This window comes from Larimichthys crocea, chromosome VIII, assembly GCF_000972845.2.
Source record: "Larimichthys crocea isolate SSNF chromosome VIII, L_crocea_2.0, whole genome shotgun sequence".
NCBI lineage: Eukaryota > Metazoa > Chordata > Actinopteri > Sciaenidae > Larimichthys > Larimichthys crocea.
In genome coordinates, this window is record NC_040018.1 from 31,245,050 (window position 1) to 31,264,185 (window position 19,136).

General features: G+C 44.5%; 1 protein-coding gene across 2 annotated transcripts; it reads left to right on the forward strand.

Annotated features, from left to right (window-relative positions):
* Positions 1-2,852: 2,852 nt before the first annotated feature.
* arrdc3b (arrestin domain containing 3b) lies at positions 2,853-11,909 on the forward strand. 2 transcript variants are annotated; one of them, XM_027281091.1, is made up of 8 exons: positions 2,853-3,618; positions 7,717-7,798; positions 7,929-8,076; positions 8,899-9,001; positions 9,125-9,381; positions 10,489-10,642; positions 10,726-10,880; positions 11,110-11,909. In XM_027281091.1, the coding sequence occupies exons 1-8, from the start codon at positions 3,339-3,341 to the stop codon at positions 11,185-11,187; spliced, it is 1,257 nt and encodes a 418-aa protein (XP_027136892.1). In that variant the 5' UTR covers positions 2,853-3,338; the 3' UTR covers positions 11,188-11,909. The 2 variants fall into 2 exon arrangements, with proteins under 2 accessions (XP_027136892.1, XP_027136893.1); XM_027281092.1 differs by lacking the exon at positions 2,853-3,618 and adding an exon at positions 4,693-5,124.
* Positions 11,910-19,136: the final 7,227 nt, after the last annotated feature.

Genomic DNA, 19,136 nt, shown 5'->3' on the forward strand with positions numbered 1-19,136 from the left:
TCCTTTTGTCAGTTATTAAAATGATTTGGAAAAAACAAACATTGACATTTTGATTAAAGTTGTTTAGCTCGGTATGTTCAGCGTCTGCTCCGTCCTTTCTGCAGCAGCTCAGAGTCTGACTGCAAAAAAAGCTTTTGGGAGAATTTCAGGAGGTTTTTAAAAATAAAAATAAAACATTTTTGAAAGTGTCTCCGGAGCATTTTACCTACTGAGCTAAACAACTTTGTGTTTAGACAAAATGTCTAAAGTTTCATCCAAATCATCATCATGAAAAAAAAAAATTAAATTAAAAGATCATTTTTTATAAATATAAATTATTTTAATAATTGACTAAAGGGCAGAAAGAAATTTCACATTTTTGAAGCTGGAACGATGAAATGTTTCAGACATTCAAGAGTAAAAATCTGTTAAAAAAAACCTTTCTGAGCGTCTTTCAGGAGAGTTTTTGGACTGTATGAGGATGGTCAGGTAGATTTATTATCGAGGAAATGAGCCGTTATCGTCAGAACATTTAAATTTTAAATGAATAATAAATGAATAAATGGAGATCTAAAGAAAAACAAATGAACTCACATGAACACATGAGGCTGCTCGTTGTACCGCACACTTTGTCCAGCAGAGGGACTCGTTCACTTTGATCTGTCACATGCTCAAACTGTTTGTCCTAAATATCTAATATTCATTATATAAACATTTATTATTTATCATGTTTTAAACAGTTTCACAGAGACGAACAGGAAAAACAGCAAAAATACATGAAACCTGTCAAAGACTAAAAACTAAATTTAAAAGTTTTTAAAACTGGATTATTAAAGTCTGTTTAACTTTTGTCCACAAGGGGGCGCCAGAATCAACACAGCAACATGACCACAGACTGTCTAAAACCTGGACGCAGTCTCCAAGACGTCCCCGCAGACTGTCTAAAACCTGGACGCAGTCTCCGAGACGTCCCCGCAGACTGTCTAAAACCTGGACGTAGTCTCCGAGACGTCCCCGCAGACTGTCTAAAACCTGGACGTACGTCAGAGTCAAAGTCTTCATCTCACGAGCATGATGCTCTCCTGAGTCGTAGCGTTGACCCCCTCGTGTCGCTGACACGGAGCCACAGTGGACTCGTGTTTTTGAGGACGTGTCTTTGACGCCATCCTGTGAGTCCATCAAACCATCGATCGATCCTCTAAAGTTAACATTCAGTAACATGAACGTCTTGGAGACACGAGAAAAAACTGAAAACTGAATTTGTACTTTAGTTTTCTTTGATGTCGGTTCAAATAATTTTTTTTAGAGATATAAATTTCATTTCATTTAATTTCATTGAAATCATTAAAAACGCGTTCTCGCTCGTTGTTTTGATCGTTTAACAGTTTAAGTTCGAACCCGCCTCTGAACACTGAAAAAACATGAATATTAATCTTCTAATTAGTCTTATTTTGAAGTTCTGCTACATTAAAGCTGCATGTAAAAGTCTGAGCCGTGTCTCACACTGCGCATGTGTCGGCTCCTTGAATTTGAGGCATGTGGGCCTGGAAAGGCCTTGAATTGAACCGATATCCAGTCAGGGGGAAATGTTACAGACGTAGAGGGTCTGAATATTTCAGTCAGAGACTATTCTGATAATTATTGATCGTTAAAGTCATTTTAACTTTAGAAAAGAACAGAAACACTGTGTGTGGGTGGACGTGTTGTTATTATTTAAAGTTCAGCAGCTAACATGATCCATGAGGCTAATTTACGTGTTGTCCAGCTCCTGTTCTGGCACGACACCGCACCGGTCCGGGCTCTGTTCTATTTCTGACGGACGAGCTGACAGGAAGCCAGACACAGAGAGCACAGAGGAGCTGGTGGATTTTCAAAATAAAACAGACAAAAGAGAAACAAATGAAGCTCGTAGCGTATTTACAATGTAGAAGCAACTTTAGAAGAACGTGAAGCAAAGACGTGTCCGTGGAGTGTTGGGGCGCTGCTCTGAGCGCACAGTCCAGACATGTGGCCAGGCTAACAAACTGAGCTAACATGAGCTAACAGCAGCTAACAAACTGAGCTAACAAACTGAGCTAACATGAGCTAACAAACTAGCTAATATGAACTAACAAACTGAGCTAACAAACTGAGCAAACAGCAGCTAACAAACTGAGCTAACATGAGCTAACAAACTAGCTAATATGAGCTAACAAACTGAGCTAACATGAGCTAACAAACTAGCTAACATGAGCTAACAAACTGAGCTAACAGCAGCGAAGAAACTGAGCTAATATGAGCTAACAAACTGAGCTAACATGGGCTAACAAACTGAGCTAACATGAGCTAAGAAACTGAGCTAACAGCAGTTAACAAACTAGCTAATATGAGCTAACAAACTAGTTAATATGAGCTAACAAACTGAGCTAATATGAGCTAACAAACTGAGGTAACATGAGCTAACAAACTGAGCTAACATGAGCTAACAAACTGAGCTAATATGAGCTAACAAACAGAGCTAACATAAGCTAACAAACTGAGCTAAAATGAGCTAACAAACTGAGCTAACAGCAGCTATCAGACTGAGCTAACATGAGCTAACATGAGCTAACAGCAGCTAACAGACTGAGCTAACATGAGCTAACAGACTGAGCTAACATGAGCTAACAAACTGAGCTAACATGAGCTAACAAACTGAGCTAACATTAGCTAACAGCAGCTAACAAACTGAGTTAACATGAGCTAACAGTCTGAGCTAACATGAGCTAACAAACTGAGCTAACATGAGCTAACAGCAGCTAACAGACTGAGCTAACAGCAGCTACAGTTGTCAGCAGTGTACTTCACTGTCCATCATAAACTCTGTAAATCAGAGTTCCAACATGATTTAAAGTGTTTGTTGGTTTGTGGCGCTAATATCGTGAAAATGGAAACACTGACGTGAAGTAACGAAACTCTGGAATGTAACTGAGTACATTCACTTCATGAAACCTTCACGTGCAGCCGGTGTTTGTGTGGAGTCCTTGTGTCGGTGCGCACATGCTCAGTGAGGTTATTTTTGCGCACAGAGGCTTTAAAGCGCAGCGGCTGGAGGCGGACGGAGCAGAGAGACCGGGGAGCGCACCGGGGAGGAGAGGAGCGGAGAGCGGAGAGCTGCAGCGGGCCATCACCGGGCCATCACCGGGCCATCACCGAGCCATCACCGGGCGGACAGACATGAACCATCACGGAGCTCAGCGCCGCCGCGGACCGGGCTCCGTGCTGGACACTTAGAGGACGCAGGAGTCTGTGCGCCTCACGCGGCTCCGCTCAGCTCGTGCGCAGACTGCGCGTCTTCGTGCGTTTTAGTCCCCGCTGTCTGCGTTCGTCTCCCGGCCGTCATGGTGCTGGGCAAAGTGCGGGCCCTGGCCGTCTACTTCGACAGCCTGAACGAGAACAACCTGCCGGTGTTCTCCGGCGGGGAGCTGGTGTCAGGGCGGGTGGTGGTGGAGGTGACCGGGGACGTGCGGGTGAAGAGTCTGGATATAACTGCCAGAGGAGTCGCGAAGGTCCGCTGGACCGAGTCGAGGAACGCCGGTGCGAACACGGCGTACACCCAGAACTACACCGAGGAGGTGGAGTACCTCCACCACTACGACACCTTGATCGGAGAGGAGAGAGGTGAGTGCACCTCCACCTCCACCTCCACCTTCATGCACAAGCCCGTCTGTGGTGCTGATGCAACAGCTGATCAATGATGCTTAAACAACCCCCCAACACACACACACACACACACACACACACACACACACACAGTGATGGAGTCAGCCTCCATCCGAGAGAAAAGTTACAAACACGCACAAAAAAAAAAACAGAAAAACACGCAAAACTTTTAATGTTTAATTTGTCTTGTTTTCACGCACGGTCACGCACGGTCACGCACAGTCACGCACGCAAACATTTCCACTCCTGACAGCCTGAAGAAGCTTTTTCAGCTCAGCCAACTCCCTTTGTTAGAAGCGGTTCAAACCTGTTCACAAACTGCCAGAGAGGGAGGAGGGAGGAGTGTGTGTGTGTGTGTTCAAGTGTGTGTGTGTTCAAGTGTGTGTGTGTGTGTTCAAGTGTGTGTGTGTGTGTGTTCAAGTGTGTGTGTGTGTGTAATGCTGGTTAAAAGCCTCCAACCACTTCCTCCACCTGTGATGGTGTTTGTGTTTTTACTTGTAAAACATGATGCAAATGAGCCAAGAGACAGTTTGATGATGATGATGTGTGTGTTCAAGTTCAAGTGTGTGTGTGTGTGTGTGTGTTCAAGTTCAAGTGTGTGTGTGTGTGTGTTCAAGTTCAAGTGTGTGTGTGTGTGTGTGCAGGGTGATTTTATTTATTTCATCGCTGCCGTCGTCATGACGATGGTGGAGATAGAAGATAGAAGGAGGAAGGAAGTCGTTTGGTTTCCGGGGACTTTGTTGTTGTCGTCGTCAGGGACAGGGTGGGGTCAAAGGTCGAGAGGAAGCCGGGCGACGGCGTGGTCAAGAGCGTCGGCTTTTGCGTCACATGATTGTTGGATTTGTTCGAGTCTCCGTGTGTCACGACAGTCGAAACATCTGGGCCTCAAACATCAAACATCCAGAGAAATCTGTCGGAACAAACACGATGCACGTGGAAGCAGAAACGTCTCCTGAAGCTCGACGTCACGTCGAGCTTCAGGAGACGTTTCTGCTTCCACGTGCATCGAGATCTTCTAAAAATCTGACGTGATAAACCGTCAGCTCAGGAAAAACTTTATAAAACGTGACTCGAGTGAACATCTGGGCCTCGAACATCAAGAACCCGACGTGATGAAAGCTCAGAGATGGTCGAGAACATGCAGGATTTCATCTGAGAAGTCGAGAACATCTCGACGAAGTCCTGGTTCCTCTCAGACTACCTGAGTTCACAGTCAGTGTGATACCCTTCCTCCTCCTCCTCCTCCTCCTCCTCCTCCCCGTCTCATGCAACACACCACATGGCTGGTGTAATGTGGGCCGGGGCTTGTCGCCGCCGCGCCAATCGGCTCGCAGGGTTCCAATTCATGTCACGCTCTCGGCCAATGGGAGGCCGAGTTGTAATGCATGCGTTGGAGTTTCCAGCTGAAGGAAGCTGCTCAGTCTGGTTCATACCGGTCTGCTCCTGCTCTGCTCCGAGCTGCCGGTGACTTGACACACACACACACACACACACACACACACACACACACACACACACACACACACACAGTATCTGTCTGTCTGCTGAGCTGGCAGGAAGTTGAAGTTCAGCCGAGAAACACAAACAATAACAGAAGAAATGAGGAAGTGAGAGGTCGAGTTCACAGAGCGGGTTTGACTTCAGCCGGAGAGGCTTTATTTATTTTATATATATATATTCTAAACCTGGACGTAGTCTCCCGTAGACGTTCCATCCACAGACGTCTAAAACCTGGACAGTAGTCTCCGTGACGTCCCCACAGACTGTCTAAAACCTGGACGCCGTCTCCGAGACGTCCCCGCACTGTCTAAAACCTGGACGCCGTCTCCGTGACGTCCCCGCAGACTTGCATTAAACCTGGACGCAGTCTCAGAGACGTCCCCGCAGACTGTCTAAAACCTGGCGTACGTCAGAGTCAAAGTCTTCATCTCACGAGCATGGATGCTCTCCTGAGTCGTAGCGTTGACCCCCTCGTGTCGCTGACACGGAGCCACAGTGGACTCGTGTTTCTGAGGAGTGTCTTTGACGCCATCCTGTGAGTCCATCAAACATCGATCGATCCTCTAAAGTTAACATTCAGTAACATGACCGTCTTGGAGACACGAGAAAAAACTGAAACTGAATTTGTACTTTACTTTCTTTGATGTCGGTTCAAATTATTTTTTTTTAAAGATTTAATTTCATTGAAATCATTAAAACGCGTTCTCGCTCGTTGTTTTGATCGTTTAACAGTTAAAGTTCGAACCCGCCTCTGAACACTGAAAAAAAACTGAATATTAATCTTCTAATTAGTCTTATTTTGAAGTTCTGCTACATTAAGCTGCATGTAAAAGTTTGATCCGTGTCTCACACTGCGCATGTGTCGGCTCTTGAATTTGAGGCATGTGGGCCTGGAAAGGCCTTGAATTGAACCGATATCCAGTCAGGGGGAAATGTTACGGACTAGAGGTTGAATATTTCAGTCAGAGACTATTCTGATAATTATTGATCATTAAGTCATTTTAACTTTAGAGAGAAGAACACTTTGTGTGGGTGGACGTGTTGTTATTATTTAAAGTTCAGCAGCTAACAAATCCATGAGGCTAATTTACGTGTTGTCCAGCTCCTGTTCTGGCACGACACCGCACCGGTCCGGGCTCTGTTCTATTTCTGACGGACGCCGCGAGCAGCACGCGTCGATTTAATGCAGAGCAGCTCGAGCTGACAGGAGCCAGACACAGAGAGCACAGAGGAGCCGGTGGATTTTCAAAATAAAACAGACAAAAGAGAAACAAATGAAGCTCGTAGCGTATTTACAATGTAGAAGCAACTTTAGAAGAACGTGAAGCAAAGACGTGTCCGTGGAGTGTTGGGGCGCGCTGCTGAGCGCACAGTCCAGACATGTGGCCTGGCTAACAAAACTGAGCTAACATGAGCTAAACAGCACCAAACAACTGAGCTAACAAACTGGCTAACATGAGCTAAAAATAGCATAAGCTAACAAACTGAGGCACATGAGCTAACAAACTAGCTAACATGAGCTAACAAACTGAGCTAACAGCAGCCGAAGAAACTGAGCTAATATGAGCTAACAAACTGAGCTAACATGGGCTAACACAAACTGAGCTAACATGAGCTAGAAACTGAGCTAACAGCAGTTAACAAACTAGCTAATATGAGCTAACAAACTAGTTATATGAGCTAACAAACTGAGCTAATATGAGCTAACAAACTGAGCTAACTAGCTAACAAACTGAGCTAACATGAGCTAACAAACTGAGCTAATATGAGCTAACAAACAGAGCTAACATAACTACAAACTGAGCTAACATGGGCTAACAAACTGAGCTAACTGGGCTAACAAACTGAGCTAACAGCAGTTAACAAACTGAGCTAAAATGAGCTAACAAACTGAGCTAACAGCAGCTAACATACTGAGCTAACATGAGCTAACAGCAGCTAACATACTGAGCTAACATTAGCTACAGCAGCTACACATTGAGCTAACATGAGCTAACAAGCAGCTACAGACTGAGCTAACATGAGCTAACAGCAGCTATCAGACTGAGCTAACATGAGCTAAACAGACTGAGCTAACATGAGCTAACAGCAGCTAGACTGAGCTAACTGAGACTAACAGCAGCTAACAGTCTGACTAACATGAGCTAACAAACTGAGCTAACGCAGCTAACAGTCTGAGCTAACATGAGCTAACAAACTGAGCTAACAGCAGCTACAGTTGTCAGCATGTACTTCACTGTCCATCATAAACTCTGTAAATCGAGTTCCAACATTATTTTTACTAAAACCTGGACGTAGTCTCTGTGACGTCCCCGCAGACTGTCTAAAACCTGGACGTAGTCTCTGTGACGTCCCCGCAGACTGTCTAAAACCTGGACGTAGTCTCCGTGACGTCCCCGCAGACTGTCTAAAACCTGGACGTAGTCTCCGAGACATCCCCGCAGACTGTCTAAAACCTGGACGTAGTCTCTGAGACGTCCCCGCAGACCGTCTAAAACCTGGATGTAGTCTCTGAGACGTCCCCGCAGACTGACGTGTGTTTTCTTTGTCCTGCAGATGAAGACTGTCCAGAGGAAGGTCTGACTGTTCTGCACGCCGGACTACACGAGTTCGCTTTCAGCTTCAACCTGCCTCAGATGTGAGTACACACAAACATACTTCCATGGTACTTTACTCGAGTAACCTTACTATACTGTGCCATACTTTTACTGCTAACGGAGTATTTGAGTATTTCCTCTCACTCTGCTGCCCTGCGTCTTGTCTGTCAGGGCTCTGGCCACGTCCTTCGAGGGGAAGCACGGCAGCGTGAGGTACTGGGTGAAGGCTGAGCTGCACCGTCCGTGGCTGCTGCCCGTGAAAGTGAAGAAAGAGTTCATTGTGTTCGAACACATCGACATCAACACGCCGCTGCTGCTGGTGAGAGCGCCGCACACGCCTGTTAATTTACTGATGATGGATACCACTCTGATGTCTGCAGCCGCTTAGCTTAGCTTTACTTAGTTTAGTATTACATAACATTATATAACATGTTCATAACATACTAATAACATGCTAATAACGTGCTAATAACGTGCTAATAACGTGCTAATAACGTGCTAATAGCATGCGAATAACATGCTAATGACGTGCTAATAACATGCTAATAGAATGCTAACGTGTTAATAGCATGCTAAAAAACATTTTAATAGCATGCTAATAACATGCTAATAACGTGCTAATAGCATGCTAATAACATGCCAATAACATGCTAATAACGTGCTAATAGCATGCTAATAGCATGCTAATGACGTGCTAATAACATGCTAATAGAATGCTAACGTGTTAATAGCATGCTAATAACATTTTAATAGCATGCTAAAAAACATTTTAATAGCATGCTAATAAAATGCTAATAACGTGCTAATAGCATGCTAACATTTTAATAGCATGCTAATAACATGCTAATAACGTGTTAATAGCATGCTAAAAAACATTTAATAGCATGCTAATAACACTCGATGTCTTTACTGTTTGCTTGGTAAATATTAAATAAATGTAATATAACGTGTTTATTTAGGAGCTCTTTGAGGTGCTCCTAGGTAGATTTTGTTATTTGACAGAGCCAGGCTAGCTGTTTCCCTCTGTTTCCAGTCTTTATGCTAAGCTAATAAGCCTAGCTTGACCTGTAGCGTGTTTGTGGGACTACTTTCTGAAAGAAGGCAGGCGTGGAGGGTTAAACGGATGCTCGTGTGTGAACAGGCTCCTCAGGCTGGAACGAAGGAGAAGACTCTGTGCTGCTGGTTCTGTGCGTCCGGCCCGATCTCCCTCAGCGCCAAGATCGAGCGAAAGGGCTACACACCAGGTGAGTCCCACCTCCTTCTCAGTCCTCCAGCTCTTCTTCTTCTTCTTCTTCTTCACCTTTTCACTCATTCCACTTCTCTCTCTCTCAGTCTGACAGACTGATCTCTTCTCCCTTCTCTCCAAGGCGAGTCCATCCAAATCTTCGCCGAGGTGGAGAACTGTTCGTCCCGCGTCGTGGTGCCCAAAGCTGCTCTGTACCAGACCCAGACCTTCTTCGCCAAGGGCAAGGGCAAGCAGATCCAGCAGCTGGTGTCCAACCTGAGAGGAGACGCTCTGCCGCAGGGCAAGAGCCAGAGCTGGGAGGGCAAGATGCTCAAGATCCCCCCGGTGTCGCCGTCCATCCTGGACTGTCCCATCATCAGAGTGGAGTACGCCCTCGTGGTGAGTCCGGCCCGAGTTCCGCTGTGTGTAGTATCTGACCCAGAGACACCAGGAAACCCGAAGTCCTCCCCTGTGTGAGACGCCGCCCGTCTCACTTCCTGTTTGCTGTCCTGAAACTATTTAAAACTCTCGAATCTTTCCACCACTTCCTCCAGAAAGAGTTAGACAGTGACATCACCATCACTGCCGACTGTTGGAGGCACCGAGAGTCCAAACGCTCGGTGACCTCTCCTCCTGGCCAAGGCTACACCCAAATTAAAAGTCCAGTAATATAAAAGAATATATTTTATGGAGTATAAAATTACACTAAAACAGTTGACAATATATTATAAGTACTAATATCCTGCTAATAACACACTAAAACTACGAATATCCAGCTAATAACACGTTAAAACTACAAATATCCTGCTAACAACACGTTAAAACTACGAATATCCAGCTAATAACACGTTAAAACTACAAATATCCTGCTAATAACATGCTAAAACTATGAATATCCTGCTAATAACACGCTAAAACTATGAATATCCTGCTAATAACATGCTAAAACTGCTAATAACACGCTAAGACTACGAATATCCTGCTAATAACACGCTAAAACTACGAATATCCTGGTAATAACACGCTAAAACTACGAATATCCTGCTAATAACACGCTAAACCTGCTAATAACACGCTAAAACTATTAATATCCTGGTAATAACACGCTAAAACTACGAATATCCTGGTAATAACACGCTAAAACTACGAATATCCTGCTAATAACACGCTAAAACTATGAATATCCTGCTAATAACACGCTAAGACTATGAATATCCTGCTAATAACACGCTAATACTATGAATATCCTGGTAATAACACGCTAAAACTATGAATATCCTGCTAATAACACGCTAAAACTATGAATATCCTGCTAATAACATGCTAGTAACACACATCTTGTCTGAACGCAGAAAGTTGCTGTAGTTGCTCAAACGTTTTGTTGCTTGTGTGTCAGGTTGTTGTACAGTCAGCAGACATGAAGAATTTGTGGCCTCGGGCTGAACCTCACTGACAGAACCGGTCAGCATGTTTGCTCATGTCTCTTGGTGTTTTTCATGCCTGCAGGTGTACGTCGACGTTCCCGGCGGGTTGAATTTGTCTCTCTCGTTGCCGTTGGTGATCGGGACCATACCCCTGCACGCCTGCGCCAGCCGCACTTCCAGCATTAGCAGCACTGGCAGCACTTTGAGCTGGCTGGGCCTGCAGGAGAGACCTGAAGGTGCGGACGCTGGACGCCTGTTTTCAGCTTTGTCATGTGCACGCAGCAGCGAGCCGTCTCTGACGTCTGTTTGTTCGTTGCAGCTCCGCCGAGTTACAGCGACCTGGCGATATCAGAGTCTCAAAGGCGGGACTGCCTGCAGGGCTGCGATAGGTCTGACGGGGAGGGAGAGGAGCACGGATCTCTGCTGACATACATCACAGAGTTCAGATATCTGCCACCACCACTCTACTCCGAGGTACGCTTCATACGCACACACACACACACACACACACACACACACACACACACACACACACACACACACACACACACACTCTGTCATAATCTCACAGGAAACACGGAAACGTTTCGTTGAGATTAAAAAACTGTCACACGCACACGGAGGAAACATCCAATGAAAGAGTCTCAAACATCCAGATAACGTGAAGTTTGACATGCAGCTCCGTCTCTGCTCCCGCCCTCAGGTCGACCCTTACCCCGACCCCGTGGAGGTGTGCGGCGCCGCCGATGTCAGGAGACCCGACACGTGTCCGTCCCGCTGAGGCGAGCTCGGTGAGCTCAGAGGGGGGCTTCTGCACAAAACACGACACCGTCACGTCAGTCGGCGCACACAGCCAGCTTCTCACCAGATTATGTATCACGATAAAATGAGGCGAGACGCTCTCTGAAGCCCGGGGGGGTCAGCTGAGAGAGGATTCGGTGACCATTGACGTATGGACCAGGGATTTCAAGCCGTGCTGGATCCTGAAGACGAGGCCACTGTTTGACTCTGGCGAGGCGGAGAAGACGCCTCCTCCTGCCTCACAGTGAATTTTTGCACATACCGTAATTACTGTTTTTCTATTGGTGGGTTTTCTATACCGCAAAGACCGCCGCAGGCCTACATGCTACACTCTGTCCACAGACGTACTCTCTGAATCGAAACGGCACATTTGAAAAAAACGGGACTGATAGTTCAGACTTCAGGTGGTCTCCATCTGCGAACAAAGCAAAGACGACGGAGAAAATAAACGACCACCTCGAGAATGTGTGTGTGTGTGTGTGTGTGTGTGTGTGTGTGTGTGTGTGCGTGGGTTTAAATGACCAGGTATAAACCCTGAACAGGGTCAAGAGAAAAAGCACAACTCCGACCAACCAAGATAGAAACAGTACCACAAGTCGCCTGTTGGTTTCTGCTTGAAGCTTTTTCTTCTCGCTGTTTTTTCTGAGAAGCTTTCTGAACGACAACGTGTAAAAAAAAAAAAAAAAAAAAAAAAGATGTTTACAGATGAATATATCGAGTCGAGAATGTTGTTCAAAGAAAACTTCTTCCACCTAAAACTTCAAAGTGCAATATATTTTTGTATTTGTGATTTTTTTGCACTAGTGTTTCATATACGCTGTTGCTGTTTATTCCATTTCTGTGCATTATATATATTATTGTCATGATCTTACTGCTGTCATGATCAACTTTTGATAAAATAAAAGTTTATTTTATAAAAAAAAAAAAAAGTTGTTTTTTTTCCTCCCATCTGTCTTAAAGTAGCTAACGGCTAATTAGCTGCTGCTAACTGAATCTGCCGTTAGCATGCTAACAGAACCGGGCTCAGAGACCAACAGAGACAAACGTCACAGTACCGAGTCCAGTTACAGACTTTATGATGCTAACATTGATCAGTAGCAGTAGAGCTAAAGCTAATATAATAAAGCTAACACTGAGGATCCAGCTGGTTTTGGTAGCTAGTGCTAATGTAGCTAACTGCTAACATTAGCTATCTTAGTTAGCTTGGATGTGATGCTAACATTAGCTAATGTAGCTACTGCTAACATTAGCTAATGTAGCTAACTGCTAACATTAGCTAATGTAGCTAACGGCTAACATTAGCTATCTTAGTTAGCTTGGATGTGATGCTAACATTAGCTAATGTTTTGGCCTCGATCACATTAGGTTTTTCATTCCAAGTTAGCTCAATGCTAACATTAGCTACCATCACTTCATGTAAACATAGTGAAGCGCTAACTGTGGTTAGCTCGGTCAGCTGTGTAGCTAACTGAACTGACTCAGCCTGGGATGCCAGGATCCAAACCCGGCAAGAAAACCAACTGATAGGCTGCTATGTTCACTGTTAGACTGGACACTGCCAGTTCAGAGGTTCTGTCGCTGTGTTCACTGTTAAGACTGGACACTGCCGGTTCAGAGGTTCTGTCGCCGTGTTCACTGTTAGACTGGACACTGCCGGTTCAGAGGTTCTGTTCGGTCACTGGAGGGTAGAGAACACTAACTCATATTGCTAGCTGTGATGCGTAGCAGTGAGGGTGTGACACACACTTGCTCTTGGCTACTGAATGCTATCTCGTCCAGATGTAAACAAACTGGGTCAAGTTGGAGCCCGCTCGCCGAGCTCAGTGTCAGACCACAGCTGGAGTCTGCTGCCCTCATGTCTGTCTTGCAGGCTGCTGCAGACAAAGAAATCCAGATGTAGGCCGGAGCTCACATGAGCTGCCGACCTCGTTCCACTCCGCAGAAAATAGAAACAGAAAACCAAGTAATGCTATTTCATACGTTACCGACCCCAGCTGACATGTTTCCTTCCTGTTTTCCTTTCAAGTTAAAGCTACAGTGTTTAGAAACATGGCTGTAAGCATGTTTATCTGAACATGGGGACTTCTGGAGCCAGCCTCAGGTGGACATGAGAGGCTCCACGTGTCCAGACGAATCCTTGACTTCATCTCTCTGAACAGATATCTGTAGGTGAGCTATCGGCCAATCGTCTTTGAGTTTTGGTTGCATGCAGGTAAAAATCAGCTGGAAATAAACGATACACAAACAAACAGTTTGAGTGATGTAATCTGATGCAAACAGCTGTTTTGTTGCTGTAACCGTGCTGAAGCAAACAGACAAACCAGATTCACTGAGCTCGAACTCACGACCAACCGAGCGCGCTCAGAACCGGTTTCACCCGCCGATGTTCAAACATGAAATAATATCAGGTTCATACGACGGCGGGGAGCGCGGTGAGATGTTACCTTGACTCATAGTTACACAACACACACACACACACACACACACACACACACACACACACACACACACACACACACACACAGGGAGGTCACATGAATAATGTTTTGGCTTCTGCTGCTATACAGGCTGTCTGTCCGGCTGATAAACAGAAACTGGTTTGAACTGGATGAAGACAGGCAGGCACAGACAGACAGGCAGACAGACAGACATGCAGACAGACAGACATGCAGACAGACATGCAGACAGACAGACAGACAGAGACACAGACAGACAGACAGACATGCAGACAGACAGACAGACATGCAGACAGACACAGACAGACAGACAGACATGCAGACAGACATGCAGACAGACAGACAGACAGACAGACATGCAGACAGACACACAGACAGACATGCAGACAGACACAGACAGACAGACACAGACAGACAGACATGCAGACAGACACGCACATAGACACAGACAGACAGACAGACAGACAGACACACAGACACAGACATGCAGACAGACAGACAGACAGACAGACAGACTTGGATGCAGAGTAGCTGCTACGACAGGCAACACTCAACACAGACGGCAGAGTTTGACTTTCACACAGTCAAACTGTCTGTCCTCTCTGACACAAAGTGTCTTCAGTGTCTTCAGTGTCTTCAGTGTCTTCGTGGTATTTTAGAGTTTGCCATTTCCTCATAAACCAGAAAAACCTGTTGGTGATGTCATCCTGCACAAAACATTTTTCACTTCACGTCTTCAAAAAGTTTTTTCCTCGTATCAATAAAGAAACTCGAAGCTCGCCTTACCTCTGACTCACCTGTTTGTTTCTTTGTTCCCTCGATGGTCGGCTTCTCTTCATGTGCTCAAGTTGAAATTCGACAGAAATTGACGAAAGATCACGGACGAGTTTAACAGTTTTGTTTGAGTTTAAGTTTTACTTTACTGTGCTTGTTTTGTGTCTCTTGTAGTTGTTTTGTGTCTCTTTGTGCTTGTTTTATGTCTCTTTGTGGTTGTTTTGTGTCTCTTTGTGGTTGTTTTGTGTCTCTTGTAGTTGTTTTGTGTCTCTTGTAGTTGTTTTGTGTCTCTTGTAGTTGTTTTGTGTCTCCTGTAGTTGTTTTGTGTCTCTTTGTGCTTGTTTTGTGTCTCTTTGTAGTTTTGTGTATATTTGTAGTTTTGTGTCTCTGGAAGTATTCCTAGACTCCGGTATTTCTACTTTTACTTAAGTACTTCCTGGACCGCTGAGTATTTAAATATATGTAGGTCATATTTACTAAAGTCACATCTTGGAATAGCTCGAGTGTTTGCATGTTTGTCCGAGCTGCACATGCATCACACACACACACACACACACACACACACACACACACACACACACACACACACACACACACACACACACACCCACACACACTTCCCGTACCTCAGGTTTTCACGGGCCGAGGTTCGATCCCTCTCCCGTTGGCGGCGTCGTCCCTTCCCCTGACCATCTTAACTCAGTAGAGAGAAGAAGTAAGATACAGGATGCAGAACTGATCTGGAGGAATATGCTGAAGCTCTCTCCATCATTCCTGAGTGAGCTGCTGAAGAAATTATCTGCCTCCTTCACTTTTGTTTGTCTCATATGTAGAAAGAAAACCACGTCTCCATGTCCTTTGACCACATGGTCCACTGCTCCCTGCTCTCTCATGTCCTCCACGTCTTCACTGTCCATGTGTTCTCATCTTGGTCATGGAGTTCAAACCCCCGCTCAGAGCAAGCAGTGACCTCCCTCACAGGTGATCTGGATCTGCTGAGAGAGCCTTGAACTGAGTCCAGGAGACAAAGCAGAACAAGAAAAGCAGCTGAGCAGCGACGTGTACCAGATACCGCACCTGCCCCCCCTCCCCCCCCCCCCCCCTGGTTTCACTCACACTTCAAAACTGTCTTATGTATCACAACACAGAAACTACAGAACACTGACAAGTCAAAAGCTTGGACGACCTGCAGCAACAGGCTTCAGGCAGAACGACCCCGTCTTACTCATTAACAAGGCAAGTGCTTACCAGGAAGAGCTCAGGTGACATGGGTTAACATCTGTATGTCCACAAGTACTCCATTGCAGACGGACCAACATGGACACAGACACTGTTTTGACACTACACCAGAGTGTTCTGGTGACCAGCCACCTCAAATCTGCTCTGCAAGCAGGTGGAGGTTCATCACCTAACACTGTGAGGAGGTGTGTCCTATGCCAGTCTGTTCCCTCTAGAGATACACGAGGCGTGACGAGGTCGAATCCCTCATGTTACTGAGTGTCCTGCATGTCTTGATAATGTAGCCAATCACGTGTTTTAAGCTGTTGGTCCCTTGTGTGTACCTTGATTGTGTGTGTATCTTGTAGTTGGTTTTTGTCTGTAGTTGGTTTGTAGTCTTGTGTTATGTTTTGTTCCTTGTATTTGTGTTCTTGTAGTTTCTGTGTAGTTTGTTTTATGTGTCGCTGTAGTTGTTCTTGTGGTCTCTAGTTGCTTGTGTCTTGTAGTTGTTTGTGTCTCTTTTTGTTGTTTGTGTCTTGTTGTTTGTGTCTCTTTGTGCTTGTTTTGTCTCTTTGTAGTTGTTTTTGTGTCCCTCTTAGTTTGTTTTTGTGTCTCTTTGTGCTTGTTTTTTTGTTTCTTTGTAGTTTGTTTTGTGCTCTGTTTTGTAGTTGTTTTGGGTCTTTTGTAGTTTTTGTGTCTCTTTGTGCTTGTTTTGTGTTCCTATAGTGTTTTGTGTTCTTTGTGGCTTGTTTTGGTCTTTTGGTTTGTCCTTGTGGCTCTTTGTGTGTTTTGTGTCTTCCTATAGTTTTTTGTGTCTCTTTGTGTTGTTTGTGTTTTTGTGTCCTTAGTGTGTTTTGGTCTCTTGTAGTTTGTTTTGTCTCTTTGTGTGTTTTGTGTCTCTTATAGTTTGTTTTGTGTCTCTGTTGTGTTTTGTGCTTGTTTTGTGTCTCTATAGTTGTTTGTGTCTCTTGTGTGTTTTTGTGTCTCGTGTTGGTAGGTTGTTTTTGTGCCATAGTGTTTTGTGTCTATAGTTGTGTTGTTTGTGTCTTGTAGTTGTTTGGTGTCTTGCTTTGTTGTGCTTTTGTTTTGTGTCTCCTATAGTTGTTGTTTTTTTAGTTGTTTGTGTCTCTTTGTGCTGTTTGTGTCTCCTATAGTTGTTTTGTCTCTTTGTGTTTTGTTTTGTGTTTCTGCTTATGGTTGTTTGTTTTGTTGGCTTGTTTGTGTCTCTGTTGTTTGTGTCTCTGTGCGTGTCTTTGTGTCTCTTGTAGTTGTTTTTGTGTTCTTTTTGTTTGTGTCTCTTTGTAGTTTGTTTTGTGTCTACTTTGTGCTTGTTTTGTGTCTCTGTAGTTGTTTTGTGTCTCTTTGTGCTTGTTTTGTGTCTCCTATAGTTGTGTTTTGTGTCTCTGTTCGTTGTGTGTGTATATTTGTAGTTTTGTGTCTCTGGAAGTATTCCTAGACTCCGGTATTTCTACTTTTACTTAAGTACTTCCTGGACCGCTGAGTATTTAAATATATGTAGGTCATATTTACTAAAGTCACATCTTGGAATAGCTCGAGTGTTTGCATGTTTGTCCGAGCTGCACATGCATCACACACACACACACACACACACACACACACACACACACACACACACACACACATTAAAGGCATCTGGGCCCAGGTCCAGTTCACATCGTGTCCTTGAGGACTTCTAAACACAGCTCAGGTTTGGTGTGTGCTGTGTGGATCAGCTGTTTCTAAACTCCAGAGAAACTTTCTTTGAGTCTGAATCAGAGTGTGAGATGTAAACACGCTCAGACGTCTTCAGTCACATTTGAAGCCTTCGCCCTTTGCTTCGCCCTCCTGCTCGTCAGCAGGCGGCCGGCCAACAATCTATGGACGTTACCCAGGCTGCCAAAAATAACCACAAGCTGTCTGCGTCCATGTCGAAGCTGTGAGACAAAATTTATGAGACCCACAAAACACGAGAGCGGCTGAAGCAGAACAAGAAGTTATTTTAATTCAAAGTGTTTTTTATTCTGAAGTTTGTCTGATGAACTCAGCCTGAATTAAAATGACAAATAAAAATGTTAAATGATGATAAATATTTAAATGTGTCTGATTTATTGATTCAGGGGAATTAATTAATTAATTTCAGTTTAAAGTCACAGTTTGTGTTTCCTGTTTCCCTTTCAAAATAAAGTGACTCTTCTTTTCTCAATAAATCCAGAAAACAGCTGATTATCAGATTCCTCGTGGTCAGCTGACTCATAAATCATCTGAAGAAGATGATCAGCTGATTCAGGAGTTAGTCTGTGGCGCCCCCCGGTGGTCAGGCCGTGAACAGTGACGTCAGCCTCATGTTATTAATTATTTTAAATGATAATTGACAGTTTGGACATTTCTTCACACTCACAGTGAACGAGGCTGAAAATGTTTGAGTTCGCTCAGTAAAATCTGATCAATGAATTCATGATTATTGATGTTTTCTGTCACTGTGATTGATTTTCAGTCTCATTTAAAGGTTTAGATCTTTGTTTTTCTTTATATATACATATTTTTTTATTTAAAATATTTGTACAGGTTCAATTTAAATTTAGATGTTAAAGTTGTTTGGGGCCTTTTTTTTTTAAACATTTATTTTACAGATGAACTGAGACGGTCTGTGAAGTGTTTCTGTGCCTGAACTCTTTTCTTTGTTTATGTAGATTGTGAATTTGATTTTGGAATCCAGCTCTGAGTGTTGGTGCTGTCGTCTCCCAGTAAGAAGGTTCCTGGTTCAAACCTCGGCTCCTGTGACGTCCTCCTGCACAAAGTGTCCTTAAACCATCGTCCGTCCTGAAAGATGTAACGTTATTTGTTGTTTTAGGTTTTGTTGAAGGCGGCTGTTCATTTGTCCGAGGTGTCTCACCTCTTGCTCAGACTCAGCTGTGATTGGCTCCCTGATGTGGAGAAGAGGTCACAGAAGATGTTTCCTCAAAGTGTCCTTCAACTGCTCCTGAAGTTTCAGTGTGAGCTGTTTGTTCCTGGTTGGTGCACGGCCATGCTCAGGCCTTGTGTTCAGCAGTACGGGGGTTCGAACCCCACCAACAAGTCGTCTCATGCTCTGACTCTCCAGCTGCTACTTTAAATTAAAAACCTCTGAGGATTTACAGGAAACTCATCGTCCAAATGGTGCGGTTAGGATCTTTGATGTATTCTAAGTAAGGTTGCAAAACTCTGGAAACTTTCCATGGGAATTAACAGGAATGAATGGTGAATTTACAAAGTTGAAGCTTATCTTGACGTAAACAACCAGATTTCCTGCAGGTCCACTTGAATATCTGCTGTTCCTCAGTCACATGCACACAGCACACTGCTTACTGCAGGGCTGCTGAGGCCACGCCCCCTACCTGCACAGGTGGACCACACTTTAGAGCCCAGAGCACACAGAGACTGTTGAAGACACGTGAGTCTGTGGACGACATGATATTGTTCAATGAAATGATTCAAACTTGAT